The sequence below is a fragment of the Delphinapterus leucas genome, chromosome 19 (assembly GCF_059928025.1).
Source record: "Delphinapterus leucas isolate spDelLeu-1000000601 "Yukka" chromosome 19, BTC_Dleu_Yukka2, whole genome shotgun sequence".
Classification (NCBI taxonomy): Eukaryota; Metazoa; Chordata; class Mammalia; order Artiodactyla; family Monodontidae; genus Delphinapterus; species Delphinapterus leucas.
This window is the reverse complement of record NC_143147.1, coordinates 24,988,302-25,008,405: the sequence shown is the minus strand read 5'-3', so window position 1 is coordinate 25,008,405 and position 20,104 is coordinate 24,988,302. Positions and strand designations below refer to the sequence as shown.

At 34.9% G+C, this 20,104-nt stretch overlaps 1 protein-coding gene across 23 annotated transcripts in view; it reads right to left on the bottom strand.

The window, feature by feature from the left end:
- The window catches only part of ZNF207 (zinc finger protein 207), a 53,744-nt gene that overhangs the window by 33,064 nt on the left and 576 nt on the right, over positions 1-20,104 (bottom strand). For 13 of the 23 annotated variants that reach the window (XR_016388919.1, XR_016388920.1, XR_016388921.1 and 10 more), the window contains exons 2-13: positions 18,926-19,052; positions 14,531-14,669; positions 13,657-13,827; positions 13,462-13,537; positions 12,905-12,952; positions 11,758-11,828; positions 9,773-9,930; positions 8,498-8,590; positions 7,268-7,510; positions 6,516-6,675; positions 5,890-6,373; positions 3,033-3,087 (exon numbers count right to left, since the gene is read on the bottom strand). Coding sequence is in view for 1 of the 23 variants with exons in the window: in XM_022595629.3 (XP_022451337.1) it covers positions 6,213-6,373; positions 6,516-6,675; positions 7,268-7,510; positions 8,498-8,590; positions 9,773-9,930; positions 11,758-11,828; positions 12,905-12,952; positions 13,462-13,537; positions 13,657-13,827; positions 14,531-14,669; positions 18,926-19,052 (1,447 nt within the window). In the remaining 22 variants the exon portion in view is untranslated. Of the gene's footprint in view, positions 1-3,032; positions 3,088-5,523; positions 6,374-6,515; positions 6,676-7,267; positions 7,511-8,497; positions 8,591-9,772; positions 9,931-11,757; positions 11,829-12,904; positions 12,953-13,461; positions 13,538-13,656; positions 13,828-14,530; positions 14,670-18,925; positions 19,053-20,104 lie in introns of those variants that run through there. The other 10 variants (XR_016388933.1, XR_002647673.3, XR_016388934.1 and 7 more) reach the window with 8 other exon arrangements.

Here is a 20,104-nt window from a genome sequence, read left to right as displayed (position 1 = left end):
CTATAATAATGATAAAAAAAAAAAAAACCCAGACACAGTAAGAATGCCAAAAGGCCCGGAGAATTCCAATAAAGGACTTCCCCTTTTTTTACAAACAAAGCATTACACAAACCCCTGACTAAACACACAGCACATTACTGAAACTGTGCCATATCACAACCTTACATACCATTACAGCATTTGGAATTAATGGCTGGGGTCCAACTAATCAATTGTTAAAACAGTTTACTCACATGTACCTTCTCTGTAAGTTAATGTGCCCGAAATTACAACATATACACAAACATATTCTCATGATAAAGCTGGTGATTATTTGCCTCCTAAAGAACCTAACCATGAACCAGTCTTCATTTATAATACAGTGTTCAATTTGCTTCAAATAGAAATAGTTCAAATTAGCTTCAGTGAAGATCTCCTTTGGGTCTCCAATTTCTGCCTTAATATGATTTCTATATCCTGACTTGTAAAATGTAATTTCCCCTGAGAATATACATGAGATTAGTTGAATAGATTTAAAGAGAGATGGTTCAAAAATTTCAAACTAATACAGTTTCAAGCTATTATTTTTCCAGAGTTGGGAAGAAAATGAAAAGCTCTTTCTTTTATGGCCAAATTATTATGCAAAAATGTATGAAGTCCACAGCAAGAAAAACAATGCTTATAAAAAACAATTCTCCTCTGAGCCTTACTGAAGAAATCTAGTTTTTTAAAACATGATACTTTCAAGCTTATTTTCCTACAAAAATGCCAAGTAAGAACATGAAAACAAAAACAAACAAACAAAAAAAAAGAACATGAAAACACTTGGAAATGTTGGAGATGTTTAAAGTATTAGGGAGCTCAAACTGAGGTCCTGCTTTCCCCATTTGCTATGTATTAGTTTGAATTAGATTCATAACAGGGAATGCCTAAGAGCCAAGATATTAAAAGTATAGTTCTCAAAATACAACATTAATTACAAAATTGTGAATATCCACTATGTGCATGACACTATATATAACATCATTAAAGTAGCTGCTTATTTTGCCAAGAAATATCAGATGATTGCTATGCTACTAAAACAAAAGATCATTTATTAAAATGATTCAGATGACAGAAAACAAAATACTGAGAAAGAAGGCTAAAAAGGAATAACCTATACTAATATTCAAATCATGAGATAGCAGAAGTATAAATGGGAGAATGTTTACTTACAAAACTCTGCCTTATAGTCAATAGTCTTATAATGAATCTCTTCTTTTAGAAGACTTCCATAAAAGAGTAAGAAAACCAGTTTCATTTTGGAATAACATACAAAGGTTATTCAATAAGGTAGATAAATACCACCTTTAAAAAAAGACATACTTGATTTACACAAAATTTTAGGGAACATGTTTACTACTTTTTAAAAAATCCCCTAACCGATACAAGTGTCAGTTTACTTAAACAAAATTTCATCTCAGTAAAGAAGTGACTTCAACATTTCCTTTCAGTAATTTACCAAGTTTTACCTGTGGATATAATAGATACCTGAAAGTTATTCTCAAAACTGTATTTGTCTGAGTCAGAGGACTACAAAGATCGAAGAACCTACATCTTAGATATCTGTATCACCTTCAACAAATTATGTCTCCCTTAGAAAATCCCTCCCACCCCAGTACTCAAGCATTTAAGAGGGTATTTCAATTATAATTATTTCAATGATCACTATTAGAATTAGGACAAGCAACTTCACTCTTGAATATTTCAGTATATTGGGGAATGATGGATGCAACAGAAAACAACTCCAACTGAGGAGTCTTAAAAGATGCAGTTATTGAGCAGGTAGTAAAATATTCCAGTGGAATTTTTTTGTTGTGACACAATTCTTTTCTCAAATGTTAATTATCTTTTTTCCATGATTCAGTTACAGAGAAAAGCTTATATTCCAATTACAGAGGTGAAAATTTGGAATTCATTTAATTCGTTTTTCTTCTTTGTTTCCAAGAATTAAAACCACATAGAAACACAAGCCTGGGTTTGCTAAACATTGTACTATAAGTGAACTGTTACTGTTCAGAGGAAAATGCTATCTGCATAGAACAGTGGCTTTAACACGGGAAGGAACAAAAGTAATCCAAGTTAATGTTTTGGCCTCTCTTTCAGTTCCCCTGTTACTTGCCCACTACAACATACACACATAAACACAACTTTTTCCACCAAATAAAAACAATTTTTAGTTGGAAACAAACACGGGTGTTTTTCATGTGTGCATATTGCATCAAATTATTGTTCAGTAAGGCTAAAAATGAAACTCAAAATAATCGTTCCAAAACCACAATTCAATATACTAAACTTTACTATGTGAAACAATTTCAGTTTGGCTGCCTGAAAATTTGTAATCCATCCATACTGATAAGTGTGTAATACCCAAACTCTTTTATTATATCAAATGTGTAGTGTATACGCATACATACCACACATACACACCATCTTCCCACTTTTCACAGGGCTCTACATTAACATTTGCTCTAATGTGGTGAAATTTGGAAATATTAAAAGTCACAAGCATTTCCAGATGACCTTTCAACCTTAACGTTCAATGCATAACTTTGGGATTAAAAATGCAGATTTCAGTATCCAGTGGCATTTCCAATGATTATTATCCTTGAGGTTAAATTTAATAGTTTGAGGAGAAAATAACCAGTAAGATTTTCCTAAAAGTGAAAGGGAAAATTTGAATGAAACATTTCATGCCTCCAAATCAAGAACGTCAAATTTTGTCAATTTACTCAAGTTCAATATAAATAACATCACCTTTACTGAGGCTGTTAAATATTACGTAACACAAAGTAAATTACATAAAGTTACATGTCAAATACTTTCTGTTTATTAACACCACAGTCAAACGTGAATATTAATATAGAGCCTTCTCTGCCAAAAGAGTATAAAAATCCTAAATTTAATTAAATTTAGGGGCCTTCACCAAACTTGCTGCAAGTTTGGGGACATGAATATCCAACAGCCATAAAGCTGTGAAAGCCCCTATAAGGAATAAAATAAATCCCACTTGCCTCAGACTGAACAGGGCAACACTGAGACTCAGCCTCAGCCTGTCCTATGGCAGGGCTATAGGAAGAAGAAAATTTTAATTTTAGAAAAACATTACCCAATTAATTTAAAAGACATGCATTTAAAAAAATCCCAATGATCAAGCAAGCAAAGGAAAAAAGAGTAGCTCTTTAAAAAAAAAAAAAATCTATTGTCCTATAATTCCACTCTGAGCCCATACTTTTACTGGGAATCTCGCCCCCCTCTGCAAATAATTAAATTTAATTAAACTGAGTTTAAGTTCAGTATGTGACTTGATCAGTGGAACAGGAGTGCTCAAAGAATATTTACCCCATTCCTAACAGTAAAAGTGTGAAAGATTGCTAAAATAGTATTCAAATCAAATGATATCCAGCAGCCACTCAAAAGTTGATCCTCACCTGCTGGTCTTGTTACTGTCATACACACAATAGAAACTAGTGCCAGACAAAAATCGTTTTTGTTTTTTTAAAGAAAGTGGTAACAGTGGATGTAAGGTAGAGCCAAAACTGGCAGCCCCATTAATCTTACAACTTCCTAAATTATGGCAATCACAATGCCTGCCGGTATATACCAAGTCCCAAAGCTGTCTTCTGTGAGGGCAGATGAAGTTTATTTCAACTCAACTCCATCTATTCTTTAAGAAAGCGTAAGTCAGAGTTAACTATTTCAACATAATTTGTTCCACTCGTGATTTAACCACATTATGGACCCCAGAAGCAATTAGGTAAAAGGTATTTTCTAGAAGCTTAATTACACTCTGATGCATGCACAAATTACACATTAAATATACCAAATGGGCACCATCTGAGCCATATACCTACAAAATACAACAGACGAATGATGTGCCTAAGTGTTGTGCATAACATTTTGAATTAACTTTTAATTAGAATTCTATCACTTCTTTAAAAGTGGCAATATTTTCTCCTTTCTGACCTCAGAAAGCAACAAACCTCAATATATCAGTTCTCTTTGCATCAAACGCAAATCAAGCTTTGCATAATTTTTGAAACATTACTAACCCATTTTTTCCCCTCTTCCTGATTCCTCTCCCCCACTGCTATAATCCATTCGTAGTTTGTTGATAAGCCTGTACGTGAAATGCTTGAGAGACATTTGGTTTGGGAGAATATTTCCTATTTAATAATTCTAAATTTAATTATGCCATTTTTACCTTAAAAGATTTTCAACACAGGTCTTTCTTTGGCAGTATGATAAACATGCTGCCAAATCTAAGAAATATATGATAATTTCAAAACTATTTACGTAGACAGGCGTTTGGTGAGAAAGGGGTAGAGACATGGCTGCTGGCAGCAGGAAGAAATGCATTCTTGGCAATACATGCACGTTGCCTTTTCAAACTATGAAATTTTTTGACCCTCAAAAATAGCATAGAAGCTGTAAAACCACTGGAGCAGAATAGCAGATTTAAAATAACACTCAGCTTTGTTAATACTTACAATGTTTTGTTTAAGATGAATGACTTTTACTTGTCACTTATATACACTCTTTTATGATAATTAAAACATCTTTCAGTATTTTCTTATATGGTTAAAGCTTTCTTTTGTTTAAACAAAACTTCAGATTCTGTGCCTTATACCTACACCTTCACATAAAGGTTATAAAGAAATGTTATTTTCTTAGCTGTCTTAACTTTATATTGAGGAAAACTAAACCTGAGTTCATAATATATTAATAATTATACTTTGTACAGGTCATTTGATACTTAGTCATAAAAGTACTCTGCAAAAATGAAGATCAAAAAAATGGATGCCAAAAAGAGGTCAACAAGGCTATTAATATATGGGACTTGCAACGTAAGATACTGAATAATAGCAGTCATCTCTACAGAAAAGTTCTCCATAGAACACATTTGAACATTCAAATTTCCAAGGATGAAAAGGTTAACAGTAAAAAGCCATTTAGGCTTAATAATAACAGAAGGTAGCCATTTAATCAAAGAAATAATGTAATCTTCCAGGAACATAATAAAATAAAAAATTTCAAATCCATCTGTTAACCATCTTAACAGAGGCACATTTAGATTCTCATCATAACATTAGAATATATACCAGTCATTAACAGTACAGAAGGCTATTACTGCATGCACCTAAGCTTCTAGAAGTTTGCACCTGAAAAGCTTCTGAGGTCCACACAGTACCGCAGTCTCAAAAATAATCAGAAGGAAATGAATGGGTCTGGCACTAGGCTCTAAACATCAGCAGGAAGGAGGGAATATTAAGGTTTACATTTCAAATATCTATGATAGCTAACATATATTGACACACCAAGGGGGTGGAAAGGTGACACAATACAAAGATTTCATACCCATGTAATGACTCATAGGTATATCTAAGTTTTTCTGTCAACTGAAGGACTAACATACAATTCTACATATACTGTCCAGTTTAAAACATGCAGCTAAGGAACAACCTACAATTCAAAGACAGAATCCAATGATATATCAAAACTGCATTGGTATAACTACGAATTTTATTATGTGGACATCTACTGTGGCATGCATCTGTACAAACCTTTCAGGCAGTGGTCCACAGCTGGGTTATGAATAAAAAGGCATAAATTTTTCTCTCATTTTATTACAATGAAGTTTAACAGTACAGAAAAGTCACATGACCTTGGTGGGTCAGATTTCTTAAACCCTGAAACATGAGGAACTCTAAATACATTAAATATTGTTACACATTCAGACTTCCAATGTACAGGTACTTGAAGACAGTTACAGCCCTCACCAAGCTAGGTTGGGGACATGAAGTCCAACAGCATCTGAAATGCTGTGAAGGCATAACTTTACAAATAGCAACATAAGCTTACAGAACTTGCCTTTATTAGGGTGGTATGTTCATGTAATTCCAGCGCCTTCACAATATAACGAACCAAATTTACTATACTTCACTTCTAAAAACCTAGATGAAACATGAAAAAGAAGCCATACAGTATAAATTGCAACTTCAGGAAAAGTTCCTGCTTTATTATTCCAAATAAATTTTCCCATGTAAAATAAATGTCCAATAGTTCCTGGTATGTGGGAAGATAATGTTTGTTAAAGTCACAATGAAGCCTTATTGACGGAAGCTTGGCTATATAAACAGCACAAGTTGAGAAAAGGTTTAATCTCCAAACCTATTAGACTGGATGAAGTAAGATCAGTAACGGCCACCTTGCGACATTACAGGAGGTCTCATTCCCATCGGAGGTCGAGGAGGCCCACCTTGGTAAGGGGGCACCATTGGCGGTCCCTGCCCATACGGCGGCATAGCACCAGGAAGATAACCTGGCATGCCTTGATGATGACCACCATACTGACCTAAAAAACACATTTAAAACACAAAAAAATAGATTGAGTCTGTGCCTTGTACTTTTAAATGCAATGCATTTTGCAGATAAATCTGTTTCATGTGTACACTCAGAAAATCCACTAAATAAAATAAATGTAAAAAGAGGAATACCATGAGGCGGCATCGGGGGTCTCATTCCTTGTTGCTGTGGGATGCCTGGCTGTGGTGGCATCATACCTCCAATTGGTCCAACAGGTGGATTACCAATGGGAGCCTGTCCTGGTCGAGGAAGATTACGTTGATATTTAGGTAACTGTGCTCTTCTCTCTTCCTAGGAATAAAAATATGTGAAATGTGAACATCTGAACACAGGGAGTTAAGCACGAAGGTAAGCATCTAAAGTCTTTATATTTATAGAGTGAGACTAATTTTTAAATGTTCCCTTACATCCCAATTACTTTCACCCCACAAACCAGTCCAACTTAAAATCTTGATGCCTTAAGAAAACGTTACTTATTTTTATATTTGAAGCACGTTATATTGAACAACTTTCCAGAAATTATAAATTGCTTCAGCAAGAAACTGTGTAATGAAGAAGGTATATGGACTGCAAGGGACCTGCAGACTCTATCTCACACTTGTTTCTTCAATTAATTAAATTTATGAACAAAAATAATTTTTGAGAGAGTAAGAACCCAACTTACTGTCTTCTTTTAGAAACAGTCTTAGGGGGGATGTATCTAAGATCAAAACATGCAATATTCACTTTGTTTTGTGGTTCTTAAAAATCAGAATGATAAAAATCACTTAGCATTCAATCAGATCATAAGACCACTGGTATACAAATTAAAACTTTTCAAATGGACAAGTTGCTACCACAGTACTCAATCAAACTCTGCTAGTAAAAAATGTAAACAACTTACCAGCGATATATCCTCATCTGGATGGATCAACTTACTGGTTGCACTGGTCGTCGTAAGTGTAGCAGGCTTACTTGTTATTGAAGCTGCTGGTTTAGCTGCAGTGCTATTTGTTGTACTAGTGGTTGAAGCTGTAGACTGTGTATATGCAGGGAATGTAGGCTTTGGGGGTTCTGTAGTTGTTGCAGGGGTACTATTTAAGGGCTTGAAATCTGTACCAACAGGTCCTTGGACAGCTGCCTGAGCCTGTAAAACATTATCTTTCATCAAAACTTCAAAACCCAAAAGTGAATATATCTACTACCTATTTAACTTAAAAACAAGACACTAACATTCAATAAGGGACAAAACTTAAAGTTAAAATCACGAACAATCCACAAAATTCAAGATAACACATAATACCAAAAGATGTACATCCAAACCACAGCAGTGGAAACAAGAAACAAGTTAGACTGCTTATGTAACTTCTCAGATATCATCTATCTCCTCACCAGAAATTACTTAATTTACAAAGCTTTGTATTTATTCCTAATTGAAGATATTATCATATAATGGAATAGCATATTTTCTATTATCATCATTCTAAATTCCTTTTTAAAATTAATCTACCAAGGAGCTCAAAAAAAAATAGTTAGAAATTATAGAATACAAATGTTTCGATAAATTTCAGTTACTAAGTATAACATAAATAACTACCAATGGTGACACATTAAAGATATGTCCTTCAGAAGTATTCTTTATATAGTAATACAATGCCCTCCCAAATAACAATGGCTAGATTATTATGATGGACTAAAGGGTTTAGTAAGCTTTTAAGTATAAAGTTACCAATAAATTTGTTACTTTTCATAACACTGAACATCTGAAACATGTAAACTAGGCCAACTTTTAGAATCAAATGCAGAGTACTAAATTTCCTTATATTATATGTGATGCATTAAACAGCATAAAACAGAATAGCTTAATCATGCATCAGGCTAACCATTGGCCACTAAAATGCATTTACTGCTTACATGCTTTTAACCCTTTAGAACCATAGAAGTTTGGGGTATATTTTTTTGTATTAGTATGCGGTTCAAATTTTCAAATACCATTGATTTATAAGCCATTAATTTTACTTTAGAAAAATTAAACGTATTTTTGGGAAAAGATTTAGTTTTAAAGTAGGGTCCAAAGGGTTAATGAAGTTATAAAGCCATTTTTAACAATTTTAAACTGCAACTTCCTGCGTACTTGTGCTGCGCTAGGAAACAGAGCTTTAGAAGACGCAGACAGACTTTCTGAATTGGATGAAGCTGTACTTGAGCTTGTTACAGGTGTCCCCATCTGTAGCATAAAAGAAAGGAAACAATGAAAAGTCTCCAAACAAATGGGTGAAAATAAGCCACGTGGTAGACTTTTTTTTCAGTATAGATTGCATTTTTCTAAATGCAAAATACAATGCAATCAAATCTGTTTTATAGAGGCAGGCAGTTAATGCATTTACAATAAACAGAGTGACACTATGAGCCTCAAAAAAACGTTTTAAATTCTACACCAATAAACCTAATTAACCACAGGTTTTTTCCCCTAAAACTAACGTTTTACACTATGATATTTCAAAACTGAAACCTTAAACTGAGAATTATGATGCATTACTGACACTTCAATCCAATTCTCCATCGATAACTACAATTTTTGCCAAGAGTTTATTAATAGGATAAACAAACTAAACAATAAACAAAATCCCCCCACCTCAAAAACATGTTAATGTACTTTAAAAGTAATGCTTTTAATTTAGCAACTACAAACAGAAAAAAAATTGAAAAAAGAAAACATCTAAGGGATAATTTTAAGGTGAACAATGAAGAACATACATCCTGAGTGTCTCAATTCTGAATGAATTAAATACATCTGCTTAACTCGGAATCAAACTGGGGGGAAAAAGCGAAGATGACAACCATTATATACATACTATATATAAAAGAAGGATTTTTTGCTTCTGAGTTCTGGGGAGGAAAAAAAAAATAGGACGAGTAGGAAATATGAGTGTGACTAGGTCAAAAGACGTTAAATGATGCCCTTCCAGCAACAGTGAGGCACTACTGTCTGTCACAATTCTAGACTAAAGGAAGAGCCCCAAAATTATTTGCTAAGGTCTTAGGATTTTTTGACTTTGGTTTTCATTCTACTCATAGCTCATTAGGTAAAGGAGGACCTCATAACATTTTTATGTATTTAAGTTCCCAGAAATTAAATTTTCATTTCTAACTAAAGCTAAGAATAACCAGAGTTCACAACTACAAAAAAATAACATACTACACTATTTTCTGGTTCCAGTCAACCTTTTATGAGTAAAGGAAATCAATGTGTGCAAAAATGGAAGAGAACACCACTTCTTCAGTATAGTTAATAAACTGTATTAAGAAGATTACAATTTTTAAAATGACTTGACATTTTCAAAGAGTTCAGTGAACTCCACTTTACCTTTAAACATAAGCACGCTCCTTTTCAGAAATTTCACCTTACCTGTCCTGCACTGGGGAAAAGAGGCTTAGTAACTGGAGGCTGTGGAGCTGGAACTGTTGCTGTTGGTGCAGGTGGTCTGTTAAGAATACCTGGCGCTGAAACAGCCTGTGCTTGAGTCATTGGAGGAATTCCAGGACGTGGAACAGGAGGGGGCATACCTGCAGAGAAGAAATACTGGAGTGGGACCCTGTTGCTGAAACATTTAGTTCAGAAAAAATACTTCCTCAAAACTTTGCCATTAAAACATACTAAATTAAATTAAAAATGAATCAAGGAAATTCCCTGGCAGTCCAGTGGTTAGGACTCGGCTTTCACTGCTATGGCCCGGGATCAATCCCTGGTAAGGGAACCAAGATCTCATAAGCCGTGCGGCACAGACACACATAAAACAAGATTCTATACTACGAAGTTATCAATACTGATGACTGACTGCTGAACTCAATGAAGCCCAAAGTACTTGGGCACCTGCCCCCTTGGAACAGTTTTGCCTCCAACTTTCTACACCTTTGCGTCTCTTCAGAATTTTGGGACATGAAAGATACCACTAGAAACCCTGTATATGGGCAAAGCCACAATTAGGCTTATTGATATTACTGATGCAGCAAATTTTTGAAACATATAGAATTATTTCAATCATCTAACGACAGATGTTTCCAGAACTCTAATGCGAACTACAGTAAAAACTGTTAATAGGTCAAATACCCATAAAAATTATTCCAGAAACTAAGTTATTCCTTTAAGTGTGCTTTAAATACACAAATTTTCCTAAAATATACCACTAGGCATTCTTTGAAGTTCCTCAACGTAACTTAAAACTTTTACCGACTTCACATTACCAAATGAACATAGGTTATTTTTCTGTATTCATTTAAATGCCTAAAATTATCTCAGAGCATGATGTATGTGAAGCTGTTGCCTATAAATTAATGACTGCACGGGCATGATTCAAATTTTGCTGCTGCTTTATTTTTCTGTTCCTTTTAAACCAACTATCACTTGAGTACATCTGAATCTGCTATGGACTGCAAACCAAACTTGCTAGGATTAAAACGCTAGGCAATGGACTCAGAAAGCCTCATGAAGACCTCTGTGGCACATTTACTGGGCTAACCAAATCCCTTTCCCCACACTGTAGGCTAAAAAGTCAAGATACTTTATTTCCCATGCTTCCCTGCACCTAGAAGCTCCATTAGACCTATTTCTGGCCAATGATATGTAAGAGGCTAAGGAGATTCTGGGAAAGTTACTTTGTTCCCTAATACAAGAAAAAGGAAAGCACCCTTTCTTGCCTGAGATTTTATAACTTCTGAGTTACATGTCTGAGAGAGAAAGCTAAGGTTGGCAAAGTGGAAAATTTTTGAAGTATGGGTTCTTGTTATCACTGGAGCCACTGAGTCTACCACTTTTAGGTTGAGTGAGATAATAAATACCTACATTGTTTAATAGTTTGTTGGATTTCTCTATTACTTGTTAAGAGTCTCCAGTACTTGCCTAAAATATTCCTAACAGATATAACCACTCTTAAGTCACAGGCTCAGTGACTCATTCTGGTGGCTTTGAGGACTACTTTTACTATCTATTTCAAAACTCGGAACTCAGAACAAAACGAGATCATCACATTTCTCACAGTAATTTTAAAAAGAAGTCACTAACCTATAGAAACTTTAAAAATTACACCAATTTTAAAACTGCACCTCGCAGTGGTTTAGAGTCCGCCTGCCGATGCAGGGGACACAGGTTTGTGCCCCGGTCTGGGAAGATCCCACCTGCTGCGGAGCGGCGGGGCCCGTGAGCCATGGCTGCTAAGCCTGCGTGTCTGGAGCCTGTGCTCCGCAACGGGAGAGGCCACAATAGTGAGAGGCCCGCGTACCGCAAAAAACAAACAAAAAAACCCTGCACCAATGCCCACAAATCTGGTGTCTAAAATACTTTAAGAATAAAGCACTTCTGTCATATTAAAAAGGGAACTGTCTAACATTTCATACCTGGTGGCATACCAGGCATCAGAGGTGGTATTCCCGGTCCAGGTGGCATCATTCCACCCATTGGCATCATTCTATCAGAAAGCAAATTTCAAGAGACAACTAAAGTTAATTAACAGTATAAAACATTAGAAAATATTTTGGCTAAAGCCTGAAACAACAATAGATAAGACTTGAATTTGACCCCTAATATTGAAATCAATCAAGCTGAAAGAACACACAACACACTAAAACAATTCTATCAAAATAAATTCCCTAAAAACCAGCGAACTCTTTGGTTTACCAGTAAAATAGGGGAAAAAATTCAGTCTTTGTTAACAGAACATTTTAATACATTTAAAGTCATTGAAAACAATTATTATACTCTCCTTAATATAAACAAGAGGCCTTATCCAAAATGTGCGTTAACTGGAAAACAAAATCACCTTTTGTCTCACTTGGAAAATATCCACAGAATATTAATCAAAAAAAAAAACCCTCTATATTTTAGAGTTATCAGATTTTTTCAAAAAGAAAATACTGAATGTACTCTGTGGAGTAAAGATTTGTTTTGGACAGGCACGGAAAAACTACCATCAAAATTAAGGATAATCAAAAGTAAACTCAGAATCCCTACTCCTCATGTACAAAGTTGCTATCACTAAACCAGGACTTAAAAACACAACCCATATTTGTTTTCCTTTCCTTAAAAGAGCTCACCTTCAAATATCAGTGTCCAATTCACTTAAAAAATTACCAAGTTTGTGAATTAATGATTTAGGATTCTTATCAGAATAACTTCTATATATAGGTTTTATTAGAAGAAAAATCAATTACCTTCTATAGTAACACAGCACGTAATTTGGCAAAGGAATATATACTCTTTCTTAAATATCACCCCTTTTTACTAAGTCCCCTTACTTTTAGCAGTTTGGGGAAAACAGCTGCACAATTAGAAAATGCTTTGTTTATATGAGTCTATTACGATTTCCTCACAGATGTTTTAGTTCCCTCCTTTAAGAGATCTGTGTCAATCAGTTTGCAAAGTTTAGAAGTTTTAGTAAGGAAGATTAGAAAACTTCTGAAGTCAACTTAATAGATACCATTAAACACACAAAAAAATGACATTATGATTATACCTCCTGAATTACATTACGAATGAGATGCTTACATGTTTTCACCGCAAAATGACTGGGTGTATTTTCTCTGATGATGCAATCTGTGAAAATGTATGACAAAATCAAAATCTAACTGATTTTCAAAATACAGTGGGAAAGTGTATTGTATACCTCTCACATCCAACAATATTTAAATAAAAGTGATGGGCACGAGCACCTCATATTCATTTTAGTTCTTGATGACTTGACAAATATTTACAGTTTGCTTCTCACAACTACAAAGTGTCATGGACAGTTTTGAATCTCAGAAACTCAAATCTACAACCAACTACTTTAATTACATCAGATGCAACTGAAGCAGATGGCTGCCTACATACATCCTAAAACCCAAAAATCTATTCTCTTCAGAGTCAAATTTATATTCCTTAAATTTATTAGTAGATCCCTTTATTAGGTAAGTTTAATAGTTACAGAGCCCATACCTTTTAGAAGCAAAAAGAAAAAAAAAAAAACAACACAGCAAAGTAACATTTAAGTGATGTAACACACCCAAGTTGAAAAAGATCATTCTAGGCACAAGCCCACAAGTCACTTAAAAGAGTTTTCTTACCCAGGTGGCATTCCTGGCATAACTGGTGGCATTCCTGGCATCAGAGGAGGAACACCTGGCATTAATGGAGGTATGCCTACAAACAAGTATTTCAACCAAAAAAATAAAAAAGGGTTAAGAGGAAAAAATTAATACTTCTAAACTGTATCAACAAAGACCTGAGAATGTTAAATTGTAAGAAGCCTTATGTGCTACCTGGAGGCATTCCTGGTGCTCCTGGAACTGGTGGTAGTCCTGGTTGTGCCATTGGGGGGATATAACCTTGTTGAGGTTGAACAGGCTGTGGTTGAAATGAAGTTGAAGCTGCAGAGTCATCATCATCATATTCATCAGAATCCTCTTGTTGCTTCTTTTTTTGACTCTCTGCTAAAAAAGTTTAAATTAATTTTTCCCATAGAGTAAAAAAAGAAAACCTAAGCAAGTTTAAGACATTCAACATTTAAAATTTTTATTTCAGTGCAAGTAGCTCCTGAGATTTTTCTTCCCAAAAAACTCAGTTAACACTGCTCTTTACTCTTTAAATGTTTTTTCAATCTGTATTAAGCAAGAAGGTTAACATCCTTTCCCTATTCTATGGTAGGTAAAGAACATTTTCCTAAAGCAGTTATACTTTTAAAAAACAGCTTTCTATTCCACTCCAAAAGGTAAACTATGAAAACTAGGCTGACCTCTCCAGAATGCTTTTCAAAAGAAAAGACTTCATAGTAGTAAGTTTCTATCATTTGGATAGGAGAGGGCTGCAAATCCCAAGTCAAATACACCACTAAAAAAATTTACAATTAGTGGTTTCATAAATCAAAACAAGCTACCGCCTCAACACCTGCTAAATCCACCTGGAATTCAGTTATGAGTAAAAATATAATAAAATGTATGGAATGATCCAAATGCTACCACATATACAAATAAGATACATTAACTTCGAACATAAGACAAAAAAACCCAAAAAAACCCTCAAATTGAAATTCTGAATAGAACTAACATCTACCATTAAATTTATACTTGAAAATATTGTAATAATACTCTCACTAGTTAAGCTGTATCAAGAAAAAGCATACATCTTAGCATTTACCTTGTGTTTTCTGTTCAAGAAGTCGTCTTCTTTCATCCATGTCTTTTTCTGGAATACCTTCCATACCATATATTTCCAACTCTATGTCTGTTCTCCCAGGTATTGCATTTGGTACTGCATCTATTGTCTCTTTATGCACCTAACATTAAAAAACAAACCAAAAAGACCCCACACAAACAAAACAAAAACCTTCCATTAGATAGACAAAAGTGCCTCATGAAAGTCTTTTAAAGAGTAATTTTAAATTACTCAGAGACCACTTAGTATAATGGTTAAGAATGACCGGTTCCACGGTGAGACTATGTGGATTCAACCCCCAGCTTTATAGCCTATTAGCTATGTGAGATTAGGCAAATTCTTTGACCTAAGCCTCAGTTTACTTCACCTATTCAGCACCTAACTTCTGGGGTCATTTTTAGGATTAAAAAAGATACTGTGTATGTAAAAAGCACTTGGCAATGTGAAGCACATAGCAAGGGCTCAATAAACAATTTCAAGTTTACCTTATAACCTTGATTGCTTGAATCATTAACAATGAACTAATAGTGCTACTCAAATCAGGGAAGTGTGAAGTCTGAACTAAGTAAAGCTTATGAAGTCTTAAAATTAAGTATTAGAATAAAGTAAATTTTCCAAGAATGTATCCTGAGACAGCTAGTAGCTACAAACCACAAAAGTGACATTTCCAATTAGCATTACCTGTAACTAATGAGTCACCTGAAGAGCTTAACACTGCCACAGTAGTGATCCTGTCACTTTCCACCTCTGAATTTATTTGGCAGATCACAAAAAGAAGTCCTTCAGAGGTTTTATTGTAAAATAAAACACTGGGGATCTACCACCTTTTTTCACTGTATGGTTTTGCTAGATCAAACATTTCTAACCCTAAAACGCGAATAACTTTTGCCAATATGCTAAAACCCGTCGGTCTTGGTTTCTTCCGCAAAAGGTATTAACTTAGGCTAAAGGATGTCAAAGTATTTTGCCTAAAATATCAGCTTCACCTGGAAGCTTATTAGAAATGCAAATTCTAGGCCAATAAAAATTTTAAAACAATAAATAAGAAATGCAAATTATCAGGCCACACCTGAGCCCTACTGAATCAGAAACTCTCGGGTGGAACTGCAAATCTATCTAACAAGACTTCAAGGTGATTCCTTTGCATACTCAAGTTTGAGAACCACTTATTTAGGTTAATGACTTGGATATATTGGTCCAAGTAATACTCAATTTTTCTTTCCTTCCAAGACACTTTCATGGAAGAATAGAAAGGTAATTAAAGAAAACTAAGTATTTTCCTGGAGGAGTATCTCAAAGATTTTAAAAAGTGATATGCAAATCAAATTCACAAATTATCTTATTGTGATTAAAAGATCCATGAATAAAGCTACTCAATAAATGACAATCACCATTTCCTAAATTTTTTGGAACATGTTACTTCTCTTGATGAAGGCAGATGAAGTAACTCATATATACGTTCTCTGAAAAAATACAATTACATTCACATACACATTAACTAGTTTTCACTACATTTCTAAGTGATGAAAGAAAGAAATATCTTAATTAAAAGGTATTGGAAAGAGAAGAAAAAATAACGCCATTCACTCAAAATCTTCCCAACCTTATGTTACAGCCAGAATTAGATTTCTAAGAGTCTTACATAGTAGAAATTAGTATGGTCTCGGCTGAAAAGATAGGCGCAAACATTGATGTAAAGTATCTAAATTACTAATGTCCTAAACTAATCTATAAAACTCCAGCATGTGTCTGATTTAGTCTGATTTAACTGCCATGCCTATCTCACAAGCTCCTGTGAAATTATGCTAAGAACATATAAATAGAAGCACTTAGTCAATTAAAGATTATTACTAATAGTTTCTTAACTAATCTTCCAGTTTCCACTCACTCCATTTCTCTGCTCTTCCCTATAGTGCAACTCCTTGAAATAGCACCTCTACTTTCCCCTCTCATTTTCTCTTGCAAGCATTCCTATCAGCCTTTCATCCTCTACATTCTAGGAAATCACTCTGGCAAGTAACCAATGACCTCTAGTTTGATTAATCCAATCTTAGTCCTGGGCTTAACTAACCTACCACCAGTGTTTGACTTAAATAAATAACTCACTCCTTGAAACACTTCATTTGGCTTCCACGGCACTACTCTCTTGGTTTTCCTACCTTTTCAATCTTGATTGGTTTCTTTTAATCTTCTGACCTCTAAATGCTAGGAGTGGCCCAAGGTGGTGTCGTTGGCACCACTTTTCTATCTATATTCTACTCCCTAAGGACATATAATATCATGGCTTAAAATAGCCATCCTTATACTGTATCCCCCCAAATTTCTATCACCAGCTCCAACCTCTCTGAACTGCAGACCTGTAGATTCAACTGCTTATATGACATCTCCATCTGGATATTCAACAGACCTCCTCAAAATCTCAAAACTAACATACCCACACTCAAAATTAACATAAGATGATCTTGATAGCCTCATCCCTAAGCCTATTTTTCCTGCAAGCTTTCCACATTTCAGTACAGTCGTCCCTTGATATCAAGGCATGACTGGTTCCAGGACCACTCCCCCCAATACCAAGGATGCTCAAGTCCCTTATATAAAATGGCGCAGTACAGTTAGCCCTCTGTATCCACGCATTCTGTACACGTGGATTCAACTCACCGAAGTTCAACTGCGGTATAATACGCAGATGTGGATACCAAGGGCCAAATGAATACAGTAACTCACTTTTCACACTGCTCAGGCCAAAAACTTTCAGAACATCCTCCACTCCTCACTTTCTCATACTCCACATCTAATTCATCAGCAAATTCTCTGTCACCATCACCTCTTGCCTGGAACACTCTTGCCTGGTCTCCTAAGTGGTCTTACTGCACTCTACAGTCTACTCTCAACCCTGCAGCCAAAATGACTCTTTAAAAAGTGTGCCAAAGCATGTTACATCTCAATTAAAACCTCCCATTTCACTCAGTATTAAAGAAAATGGCCTACAATAACCTGCAAACCCTCCTATGTAAAGTAGCACATTGCTGTCCTTGCCCTCAATAGAGGAGAATGTTCCTGACGTGAAGGTCTTTCATCTGCTGTTCCCTGGAATCTCTCCCTCACCTCCTTTCAGATCTCTGTTCAGATGTCAGTTTCTCATTCAGGCCTGTACTACCTTGTGGCCCTCCCCTATCGCCCCTACCTAGTTTTAACCCCTACCTAGTTTTAGTTTTCTCTGTCACATATCAGCATAAAATTAAATATTTATAGATTGTTCTCCTCCACAATGTAAATCTAAACTCCACAATGATGACTTTAATTTATTCACTGCTGTATATTCAGTGCCTAAAACACTGTACTGTCTCACAGAAACTTTGTGATAAATGGTAATGTTCTGCATCTGTACTATCCAATACAAAAGTCATCCCCAGTCACTTGTGGCTGAGCACAGGAAATGTGACTATAATGTGACTGAGGAACTGAAGTTTTAATTTTTAAATTTCTGTTTAAATAGCCACAAGTAACTAGTGACTACCACAGTGGAAAATTGTGGGTCTCATATTTTTAAATGGATACTGAATTGCTATTATAGCGACATAATTGGAGTGAAACAGATCTTTATAAACTTATTTTTAAACTCAGGAAAGCAATATCTTGTTTTAATTTACCTCCCTGCCTCCTACCAACAATAGTTTCCAATGAATGGGGATTTGCTCATCTCACATCTCTCTAGGGTCCAATTAGGCAAAAATTCAGGCAGCTCTAGGACTGGCAAAAGTAGAAGAAATAATGTTGAATAAAAAAGGTACTTATTAGATCTTCAAAAATATAAATTACAAAGCCCTCCCCACCTAGTAGTGAAAGAACTCAAGAAACCTAGAAAATATTAAGTGAAACACCACGCCACCATTCCAAAAGAGGTCCATGGAATAAATCATAGCTTAGCCCCAGGCAACAGATTTTAACAAATCGTTCAAAGACAGTGAGTAATGGTGCTTAATTATGTACTAATTCTTATGGGATTGGATTTGGTCAGACTGCCCACAAAATTTAAATCACTGATCCTTGTTCTCTTAGCCAAGTACTGACGAAATACTTCGTGATCTTAACCTAATTGTCACCCATCTAAATCTAGGATAAAAGGTATTATCAATAATTTAAAGGTAAATAGTAGCATAAACTCTTTAAACATGAAAAATCAATTGTTTATCTTCTCAATGGCTAAAGAACAGGTTTTTTTTTTATTTTAAAGCTGACTGGTCATCTTATCTAATCTTTTGCAATAAACAACAACAACAAAAAACCTCTACAGCTATCAAAGAGAAATTCAAGATTTTTTCATGTTGTTTCCAAACTACAAGAGAGCAAAAATTAAATACAGAAGAAACTCCTTACCTGCATGCAATGAATAGCTAAGCCAGGTCCTGTATACAATTTCTTATGACATATATGACATTTAAAATGCTTTGCTTTTTGGTGCTGTATAAGGATCTTCTCATCATCAAAATCTCTATTACAATACCTGATCACTATTGTTAAGGTACAAAAATAGCACAACAGTGACACTGCCTATAAAAAATAAATCTGTAATGAAAGAGAATAGTAATAACATTAAAAAAAAGCAACAGCTAAAACCAAGAGTACTTTATATAAAGTCTACTTTTGATATTTATTATATAACTAAGGATTAACCTACCACATAATTTTGGAATTTTCAATGTCCTGGAAGCTCACAATCTCACATTATCTCTTCACCACCCCTAAATAAACACATCTCAGTAGGCAATATAGTTTTGTCAAATTCCCGCGTTTCACACAGATTTATGTTAAATTAACTTTTCTTTTGTTCGATGTCTCAACATTTACAAATGCACACTGTGACTGGAAGGGTTCAAAATGTTTAAAAAAAAAAAACAAACCCGAAGTTAATGTGGACAGAACTTCAAAAATTAGAAGATAAAAATAATCAAAATACTAAGAATTTACCTAACATTTAAAATTTAATGTTTATATTATTTAGAATCTGAAAATAAGTTCATTGCGACAATTTCCTATGAACAATCCACAAAGCTGCTTGCAATTCCGTACGAATTTGTCGCCCAAAAATGTATATAAACTCACAGATAAGTTCTGTCAATAATACTGAGAATTCTTCTCTCCCTTGTCAGATTTTCCTAAAAGCACTTTACAAAACCTGTAACCAGTTTTCAACTATTATATAAATAAATGCAGCGTTTTAGGTACCAGACAGTAAATAAAACCAACTAAAACGTAAAGTTTACTAACGTTTCGGGGGGGGGGGAACCGACGCCACGTTTCCTTATTAAGAGCCACTTTCTCACTCCAATAAAACAGGTAAAAAGATAACAAGAAACCCCACCCTGTAAGAGAACGCTTCTCCAAGATTAAGGCGTCAGTGGGTGGGAGGCGGAAGCTAGATCTTCCCCCCAACCCCCCCAGCAAAAAAAAAAAAGGGGGGGTGGGGGGCGTCGAAATCAGGGTTGACTAACATAAGCCTTTACTAAACCGATTCTACAAAAAAAAAAAAAAAAAGAAAAAAGAAAAGAGTGGGTG